At 34.3% G+C, this 10346-nt stretch overlaps 1 protein-coding gene across 3 annotated transcripts in view; it reads right to left on the bottom strand.

Annotated features, from left to right (window-relative positions):
- Nucleotides 1–317: 317 nt before the first annotated feature.
- UBE2D1 (ubiquitin conjugating enzyme E2 D1) overlaps nt 318–10346 on the bottom strand; it is a 32412-nt gene continuing 22383 nt past the window's right edge. For 2 of the 3 annotated variants that reach the window (XM_081223620.1, XM_081223619.1), the window contains exons 2-7: nt 8557–8620; nt 8432–8463; nt 6048–6125; nt 4884–4989; nt 1939–2032; nt 318–1197 (exon numbers count right to left, since the gene is read on the bottom strand). In XM_081223620.1, the coding sequence (XP_081079746.1) occupies nt 1152–1197; nt 1939–2032; nt 4884–4989; nt 6048–6125; nt 8432–8463; nt 8557–8620 (420 nt within the window). In that variant the 3' untranslated portion in view covers nt 318–1151. Of the gene's footprint in view, nt 1198–1938; nt 2033–4883; nt 4990–6047; nt 6126–8431; nt 8464–8556; nt 8621–10346 lie in introns of those variants that run through there. The other variant, XM_081223621.1, reaches the window with a different exon arrangement.

Below are 10346 nucleotides of genomic sequence, written 5' to 3'. Positions count from 1 at the left end.
TTTCTTCAATGTAGGTGACACTGTCTTACATTCATCTCAGTACCTTAGAAAATAATTCATTTTAGATGTGATCCAAGACAAATGCCAACATATCTTAAATTCTTTTCAATAACAACGGACCAGTGTATATCATCCTCTAGATTGACAATTTAGTAAACAGATATCAATACAAACCTAAAGCAATAAAATTTATATAATTAATGGTGATTCAGACTTCATCCTTACAATTTGGAATTAATTTCCATGCAAAATTTTATAGAGAGTATTGATCCTTACTTATAAAGTAATTTTTTATCTTTTTAAGTAATCAAGACAAATAGTAGAAAAAGCATTTTATTTAAATGGAAAAAGCTACATTAAGATCTGTAAAAGGTGTCAATATAATATTGCCTATACAGAAAAAAATTCAGATGTGACTAGCAACAAATAAAAGTTACACGTCTTCCTACTTAGCAGTGCAATTAATTCACATTGTAATAAAGTTAAGTCAAGTATAACAAAATCAAAACAAGTGTTTCTCCATAATCAGTATACTGAGAATTACAGTGTAAAGATCATTTCAGGTTTAAGGAATCTGCAATCAATCTACAGAATACCCTAAGACAAGGGAGACGGACAGTTAATTCATTTCATTATCAGCTGTTGGGTTTTTTCAATACTGTTCACAGGAAAAAAGTAACGAGTTGACATACATGTAAATAGAATATATTTAGTCTATACAGTAAAAAAATACAAATTATAAAGTGAGCTAACAAAGAATGAAATCTGAATACAGATTTATATAACTGACGACATCTTAGACAACACATACAGTATTTTTCATGTAAAAACATCTAGTTTCAGCAAAAAATAATTTGGTTGCTTTTCAGATGCACTGTAGATCTTGTAAGCTGAAGATGCAGATGTCCAAGTATCTTAAAAACCGTAATAAATGTCTTTCTCAATGCATACAAAATGATAAATGCTCTCATCACAGTCTCAAGAATATTTTTGGAAGTTTGTTTTGTCTTGCTTCAGAAATACATTTAAAATGGGTAAAAATCAAAGGATTTCATGGTACAATGAAACAGTAAACGGTGCTCGATTTACTGCTAATGTTGAAAAAACCTAGATTTTACAGTACTCTGGTATATATGAAAATTTTTTTTATTTTACATTGCATATTTCTGAGTCCATTCTCTTGCGTGTCTGTTGTATCTGTAGACATACAAAAGGGATATAGTAAAAACATACAAATTAAATCTTTTAGAAGATCTATGTAAAACTGTATACCTTTTTTATGCTTAACTGCAATAATTATACATACACCAATTATTGGGTCAATGTGACTTAGGTTCATGCATAAATAAAACAGAAAACGTGAGCGATTTTTTAAACTAATGCATCTCTTTACAACCTATATGAAAACGTACCTAAGTTATACACAACGAAATAAAGAAATCAATTTCTAATACAAATCTGTAAATGCCAACCCTGAATGGTCATTATCTGTAAAATGCAAATGAATCAATGGTGCCAGCAAGATGTAGCACCTTGAAAATTAGGACAGTTTAGGGGTAGTTAAGGATAACTTTTCCTGGGAGAAGGTAAGGAATATGATATTCAGTAATTTCCAATTATCAACTTTTTAAATTTTAAATTTACTACTTAGAATTATAGTTTGATAGTTACTATTAAAAAACATGCATACTATGTAAACGCAGAACAAGTACTTTTAAATAGTAAAGGATGAAACAACAAGTGGGAAGGGATGAGATTTTTTTGTAAAAGGAGTAATAGAATTTAAAAAGAAAGGTTTACTCCACTGGATAGATAAACAAACTTAACATAAACACAATAAGCACAATTAAATGTACTTCAATACATTGATAATACTTTTGTTTTGGCAGACTACATAGAAATGCACCCAAATAGAAATTAATATAAGCAAACACTTACTTTTCTTTGTCTGATTTATAGATTTGTGCAATATCTGGTACTAAGGGGTCATCTGGATTAGGGTCACAAAGCAGAGAACATATGGACAATAAAACTAGATTTAAAAGAGAACATCATATTAAGTAGTGAGCTTTCTACTTTATATGAATTACACATGTGAAAATAATTGAACTGAATAGACAATAAACTTACAAAGAAAAAACCAAGATGAACACATTAAATTACATTTGAGATTAATTTTGGTTGGCAGCAAATATCTTTAATTTTTTAAATTACAAAATTACCATACAGTGTATATAATACAAAATTATTATCACTTTTGCAATTTTAAATTCTATTTGAATTTCTATTTATTTTAAAAATGTGAACCTCCAAAGTAGCTATTAACTTTTAAACTCAAGAGTTCTCTACAAAAATATTTTTTAGGTAACACACATATACCCCGGATAGTACATAGTTGGAAAAATATTAGAATAGCATCCTAACTTTAGATGTTTCTTAGATATTTTTTTTACTTTAATAAGAAAACTGTCCACTTTTTATTCTACTTTAATGCAGAAAATCTGTGTCCTAAACAGTTCAAGGTAAAGCAATCAAATTACAGTTAACAGTTCAAACCGCTTTGGGAGATGAAGCTCATGCAGTGTTTTACTTGGGCTTAGAGCTAAAGAAGGAAGATCTGTAAGATCATTTTCAATGAATTTTTTTTATTCCATGTACATTATTTGTAGCAAATGCATTTAAAAATAATAGGCAGAGCTATCATTACATAACGTATATTTTTAAATATAAATGAAAATTGATAAATTATAGTAGTCGTTTCTTGCATGTTGTATCAAAATACTAATGCAAATAGCTACACTTAAAAAAATAAACAACTAAGTATCTGAAAAAGAAGGAAACAAGGACTCTGGTTCCTCATTTGTCTGCTTCCATGCCATCACTTCTGAGGGGATACGTGGAATCTTTGGAACAACATTCCATCTTCACCTTCCTCTACTATGTTCCTTTATCTTTTCCTACTCTTACAAATCCAAAGGTGGATTTATAAGGAAAGCAGAGATGATTCTTAAATGACTTGGAAAGGGGGTGCTACGGGCTAACAAAAACTAATATTTCATTCATCTTTTTAATCCTTCATCTGCCCAATGGAATTTCAAGCCTGTATATTGAACCAACTGGGTAAGTCATCTGGGCTCACACCTCCAGAAAGTTTTCAAACTAAACTCATGATAAAAAGCGAAATAAGACATTTAAAATATTAAAAAATGAAAAATGTACAAATAAAGAAAATATAAGCTACTTTATAAAATAGGCAAGAGGGAAGTTCCTCATCTCCCCACTCCTGCTGCCAAGAGCCCTGTGCCCTGATTTCACTATTATGCACACAAATCAAATGTTTTCAGATAAGGAAAAAGATAACAATATATAACATTCATTTGAATGCTTACTATGTGCTAGTTGCATAGTAACCATATGTGGTAATACTGTTATAATCCCCATTTGACATATGAGGAAACTGAGGCTGTTTGAAACTGTCCTTAAAGGACAGTGTCTAGAAGCTAACAAAACTATTTTTTATAAAAAGCTACCAATGGCAGAAGGTAAGTGTTCAACATCTGGCAGTCTGCGCTCTCTAAGTATTTAGCTGCATATGCTAAATGAATTTCATTTTGTGATCCTATTCCAGGAAAGAGAATATTAATTTGAAAAACCCTATGACACAGTATCTTTCCTATATCTAGTGTGTAATGGTTATAGTATGTGAAAGATTTTTAAAAGGACACTAGAATCTACATTAACATTTTATAGGGATATGTTAGATCAGAAAAACTGCCATTCATGAATAACTAACCAATCTGAAGGGCTGTTACTTATCTAATACTTGAAATAATCATGGCTATGGACACTGCTTCCTCTAAACCTTATCAATTTTTAAAACAAGTTATATATTCAGGTAGCATTTATTTAAAAAATTTTTTTTAATGACCATGGATTCCTCCCCCAAATCCTTCAAGAGAAACAGTTCTCTTAAATTTTATAAAAAGGGAAAACTACCAAGTTACTTTCAGGGGTAGATGGTTCTAACTCAAAACAATAACTCGGGCTCTCTTCTGTTAGAGAAACAAGACAAAATTAAGAGGCTGGCAAAGCAAATAACATGAGCTAATGAAACAAACGGCTTCAGATGCCCTATATACACATCTCATAATTTAGCAAAGAATAATGCTATGCAACTGTGAAAGTTGAGAATCTGCATGGATTATGTATCAGTCCTTACAATGATGCTATTGATTATTTGAAGTTTAGACTAACATGCTATATATACTACATTACTCTAAAGTGTGAAATATGTCTTTCATTTTTTTGGCCACACCATGCAGCTTGTGGGATCTTAGTTCCCCGACAAGGGATTGAAGCTGGGCCCTCGGCAGTGAAAGCGTGGAGTCCTAACTACTGGACTGCTAGGGAATTCCTGTCTTTCATTTTAAATCATTTACTTTATCTGCCAATCTGACATTTCCTCTGAGATGAAGTAAAATGTAAAGCTTTACTCATCATGTCCATAAATAATTCCATTTAATGAATGGGACATCTGGTCCTAAAATCTTATTTTTACTTCTGTGTCTCTCTCTCTGTCCCTGTCTCTTTCTTTTTAAAGATAAGGCCCAAACTAAAGGGACGAAATGTCAACAGTCTTATCCCCAAATTCCTAGTTCTAACATTTTAAATCTCTCTCATTTCATCATTTAGATCTGTCCATCCAACCCCAAGCAAGAGTAATATAAAAGCTATGAAAGCAAAGCAAAGCAAAGCAAAGCAAAAGCAAAGCAAAAGAAAACACAGTAGATTGGTTTTTCTAAACTTTGGTCCCTAAGATATTGCTGCTGTATTTTTCCTGTCTCACTGTTATCAACTGTTGTAAATCTGATAAATGAAATTACCTTTTGATACAGTCAGAGCTGGTGACCATTGTGACCTCAGGATATCAAGACAAATACTTCCATTACTGTTTATGTTTGGATGGTAAATTTTTGTTGTGAAAGCAATCTAAACATAAAACAAAACAAAACAAAACTGTGACAATCCATGAACTATGAAAGCAAACAGAACCAATTTGCTCTAGGGTAAAATGTCCTCAATTTTATGTGATCTTAGAGGAGAAATGTATTCAACACAAATTGGGTGAGCATCTACTTTATGTGCACATAGTTTTAGCTACTGATAATGTGAAAGCAAAGTCAGTTTCCTGCTCTCCCCAACCCCAAGGAATTCAGGAGTATTTTGGAAAGTGTGATAAATAAGTCTGTAATAGATGGTATGACTGGTTGAGTAGCACCTGAAGTAATTAACCATGGCTTTCATCAACCCTCAAAGCAATCCTTTTCTTAATTTGATTATCAATTGACACCTGGATCTAGAAATAGGCTGCTGACCTTATTCCAGAGGAAAGTTGAGGGGCCCCAGCTTATTACCTGCCCTAACAAATCCACCAAGAATTCTAAACTTCCATGAGAGTTGTTACATCGTTTCATATGTATTGTTAATTAGGTGTTTTTAAAAATCTAAAGTAATTATTTCCTCAGTGACAGAATTTGTTAATGGTTTTCTCCCTCATTGACACCCCCATCATTTGTTGGTTTCCTCTTTAGATCTAAGCTAAATTTAGTAAGAATGTGCTTTAATCTTTCCTACACTAAATAAAAGGACTATGTCATATTTACTTTTGTATTCCCCAATGCAAAAGAACATGGTAGGTGCTCAATAAATGTTTGTTGAATACTTAAAAACTGAGAAAGAAGGGTCAGCCTAGGAAAGATATTACCCTGAATGGAAGAGTCTAACTCTTGACCATAAAAACTTCCCAAACTACACATATCTAATGCAGAGGGAAAGACAGGTAGGGAAGCTAATTTCTAGCCTAACAGATACTGCCTTCTGTTTACAGACATAATACAATATTTGAGTAAGAAAGCATATTTTAGATTCATTGATTTTACAGAACAGTTTGAACATGCTAACCTACCCACGGTCTTTTCATGAAAATATCTCTGGATAGAGTAAAACCCCTGACACAGGAGTCATGTCAATCATAAAAATAAAAATACCTTTGGTGGTTTAAAAGGATAGTCTGTCGGAAAATGTACAGTGAGAAAGAAGACTCCACCTTGATATGCGCTATCAGGCTGAAATTACAAAATAATCACATCAGTGTTTGATTACTATATTTATTATTAGTAACCCAAGATGATTCCCTCCAAACATACCAGTTTGAAAAAAATGCCATCATTTTGTCATAAGTTCAAATCATTTACCTTAAAAACAGGTTTCTCTTTGCAGGCATGAAGGAAGACTTTCCACCAATCATGCCAACATCATAGTTTAAAACAAAACAAAAATAGGACATACACAGTGGAGTGGTGTGACTTGCCCAAACAAATCTGTTTATGAGTATAGACTGTTAAAGATCAGTAAACACAAAAGACTGCTTTGAGAAAAGAATAATTTTCTGTAGCAGTAATCAGTATAAAAGAAAAGGGTTGGGGCTAGTGTTTTTCATCTTAATTATAAAACTTAAGTTCTCATGGTCTTTTAAGGGGCAAGAATAGAGATGAACTGAAAGGACCAACTTATGAAAAGAAAAGGCTAAGTGACACTGTTATGTAATTTAGACCTCAAATCTTCACTTAGTAACAGTTTACAAAACAACGTGGGAAATGCAAAAAAGCCCCAAACAAAACTAGATAAATTCAGTTTCATAGAATTATCGAATTAGGAATCAACTTTACAAGAGGAATTTAAGTTTGGCCATATCTCTTTATAGCAATTAGGAAATACTTATAATGTTACAAGCAAGGGAAAAAAAAGGATGATTAGAAAAAGGGAAAAGGGGGAAAAAAGTAGCAAAAATACCTTAAATTCTATTTTAATTCATTTATAATTAAAAGTATCATGTATATTAACATTTTGGTTAATAATAGCAAGGCTATCATTACTTCCTCCTTAAGTTTCTACATATACATTAGAGGACCGTACCATATAATTATTCTTACTATACACATAGTTTAATTCTAGTTCATCAAAAATTATAAGGAACGTAGAAAATGTAAGTTAATTGCAATCAACAGATATGGTCTTCTTAGATGTTCTAATTATATTATTGAGTGGCATATTTACATTACTACAATAAAGAGGGTATGAGTAACATAATTGTAACCATTTGCTACATGTGATTCACCTGAGAAATATTTGTGATGGGCTATAGTTCAAATGGTAAGGGTGAGACTTGATATTATTTTGAAGGTTTTTGGTAAGCAATGAAAATCAAATAACTAGATTCTTATTAAGTTGTTAAATAAATATGTTGCACTTCACCCTTTAAAAAACTAACTTAATAAAACAATTTAGTAATTTAAGACACTTGCTCAGGACTCCTGATCTGTAAATTCAATAACTGTTATATTTTTTAAAAGTTAAGCATGAGGCAATATGACTGAAAACACTATGGCTGGGCTTCCCTGGCGGCACAGTGGTTGAGAGTCCGCCTGCTGATGTAGGGGACACGGGTTCATGCCCCAGTCCAGGAAGATCCCACATGCCATGGAGTGGCTAGGCCCATGAGCCATGGCCACTGAGCCTGCGCGTCTGGAGCCTGTGCTCCGCAACGGGAGAGGCCACAACAGTAAGAGGCCCACGTACCGCAAAAACAAAACAAAAAACAAAAAACAAAACCAACTCTATGCCTTACTAGATAAAGATCTTTCAAGGGAGGGAGGAGAGAATGATGTTAACAGAAACATGTTACTAATGCAGTCTTTACCCAGAAAGTAGATTTGAGCTGTCAGTGCCCATTCTTATGCAATCAGATTTTTGCCCACAGAAAGAAAAGTCATAACTGCTTCTCAGGTGTAGAAAGAAATAATCTTAACAAAGGTAGTAAGTATTAAGAGAAGCCAGTCATAGAATAGCAGGTAATTCTGAGTTCAGGACAATGCAACAAAAGAGGCAAATTCATGATGTGGCAACAATAGAGCCACTGCAATATTTTATCCGTTCCTCTCACACACAGGAACAGTGATGAAACTTATTGCAAATCGGTACTTGTTACTTGTAGGAATTCCATTATTGGGTTAATTAGACTTATTTCTAACCTACTAAAATGTTGATGTAAGAGTAATTACACTTAGTTCTGAACAACTGACTTTCTGTGTTTAAAAAAAGATAAACACGCAGCCTGGTTGCAAATTGTGGGTGATTCATTATTATGCATAATGATCAAGGATTTGGCAAAGTATTGTAAACGTGTTCCTAGCAAGTATTTGCCACCAGGGCTCTAGAAAATCATCATAAATCCTTTACTCATATTTTGCTTTCTGAGTGATTCAGAGTACAAGAAAATTCAACCCTAGCCACAAACATCTGATCAAAGGTGAAATGCCAAGAATGAAGGATGGCTGAGGGGATTAATTTCACACAAATGAATCATACTTACAGGCCCCATAATAGTTGCTTGCCAGTGGAACACTGAAACAAACAAAGGAGTTTTGGAGTCATTAACAAGTGTTCAAACCTGTATTATTAATGGTAGCAAAATCCTAGCAAGAGAGCAAAGCTTACAGTCATCTCCCACAGGTCCAGCCGAACAGTGAGCAGGTGGGTCGCGCTGTAGATCACTCAATTCCTGAAGCAAAGCAAAAATACTTAAGGTTAATTCTTTTCCAGTGAAACAAGCATAATAATCCATTAAGACACAAACTACTCATTTAAAAATCATTTTAAGCAGTTCTATTCACAATATGGACACATAAAATATACTCTGTTGGGCTTCCCTGGTGGCGCAGTGGTTGAGAGTCCACCTGCTGATGCAGGGGACATGGGTTCGTGCCCCGGTCTGGGAAGATCCCACATGCCGCGGAGCGGCTGGACCTGTGAGCCATGGCCACTGAGTCTGCGCGTCCGGAGCCTGTGCTCCGCAACGGGAGAGGCCACAACAGTGAGAGGCCCACGTACCGCAAAAAAAATAAAAATAAAAAAAATAAAATATACTCTGTCACTGATGGGTAGAGTATGGAATGAGGTATTAAATTCCTTCATGAGATAGCTCCAAACCCTGAAAAAATTAAATGGATTAAAAAATTGTGTTTCTTTAGCATCTCTAAGACAAACTACTTTTGAGTATCATATGCAGGGTAACTTATGTAAATGCTAGGTGTATAATATATAAAAAACAGATCCTACTTCAACCAGTTAATAGTCTAATTTGGGAGAGTGAAGGCTCACAGAGAGATGGATATTTAAGGAACAACATGAAGGTTAAATGGAAAGAAAGGAGAGCAGTTGGGCCATATTTTAAAGGCTAGCACATTGATTCATATGCTCTTTTCTGCTCTCAAGGAAGCAAAGGAAGGATCATGGAAATGGCACAGCTTTAGTTGGCCAGTCCTAGGCTGGCATTGCAATCCTACCATAACTAGCTCTATGACTTTGGGGAAATAATTTACCTTCAGCTGGGAAGGAAATGATCACCACCAACTATGAAAGGTGTAAATTCAATATAAAAGACTACATATTAGAACTGAAGAACCTAATTTAGTTACAAAGATAAGGGAATGTCTTTGAGAAAGTGACATTTCAGCTGAAATCAAAAGGATGAGTGGGAGTCAGTTTTGGGATAAATGAGTAACGTGAGGTAGAGTGGCATAAGATGAGGATGAAAGAGTAGGTAGAAAACTGAGAACAATATACACCATATTAAGGATTGCCACCAGGGAAGCCCCAGATGTAAGCTTTTATATATAGAATGGATAAACAACAAGGTCCTACTGTATAGCACAGAGAACTATATTCAGGATCCTATGATAAACCATAATAGAAAAGAATATATATATCTAAGAATGTGTGTATAGGGACTTCCCTGGTGGCACAGTGGTTGGGAATCCGCCTGCCAGAGCAGGGGACATGGGTTAGATCCCTTGTCGGGAGGATCCTACATGCCACGGAGCAACTAAGCCCGTGCACCACAACTACTAAGCCTGCGCTCTAGAGCCTGTGAGCTACAACTACTGAGCCCACGTGCTGCAGCTACTGAAGCCCACGCGCCTAGAGCCCGTGCTCCACAACAGGAGAGGCCACGGCAGTGAGAAGCCCACGCACAGCAATGAAGAGTAGCCCCCACTCACCACAACTAGAGAAAGCCCGCGTGCAGCAATGAAGACCCAACACAGCCATAAATAAATAAATTTAAAAAAAATAATGTGTGTATATATATCTATATATACATATATATATGTATAACTGAATCACTTTGTTGTATAGCAGTAATTAACACAACATTGTAAATCAACTACACTTCAATTAAATATAATTAAGAAAAAGAAAATAATCTCTAATTGTGGTTAAAAAACTGT

This window comes from Mesoplodon bidens (genome assembly GCF_964165515.1).
Source record: "Mesoplodon bidens genome assembly, chromosome: 1".
Lineage (NCBI taxonomy): Eukaryota > Metazoa > Chordata > Mammalia > Artiodactyla > Ziphiidae > Mesoplodon > Mesoplodon bidens.
Note: the sequence above shows the minus strand (reverse complement) of the source record. Positions and strands in the feature narration are given on the sequence as shown.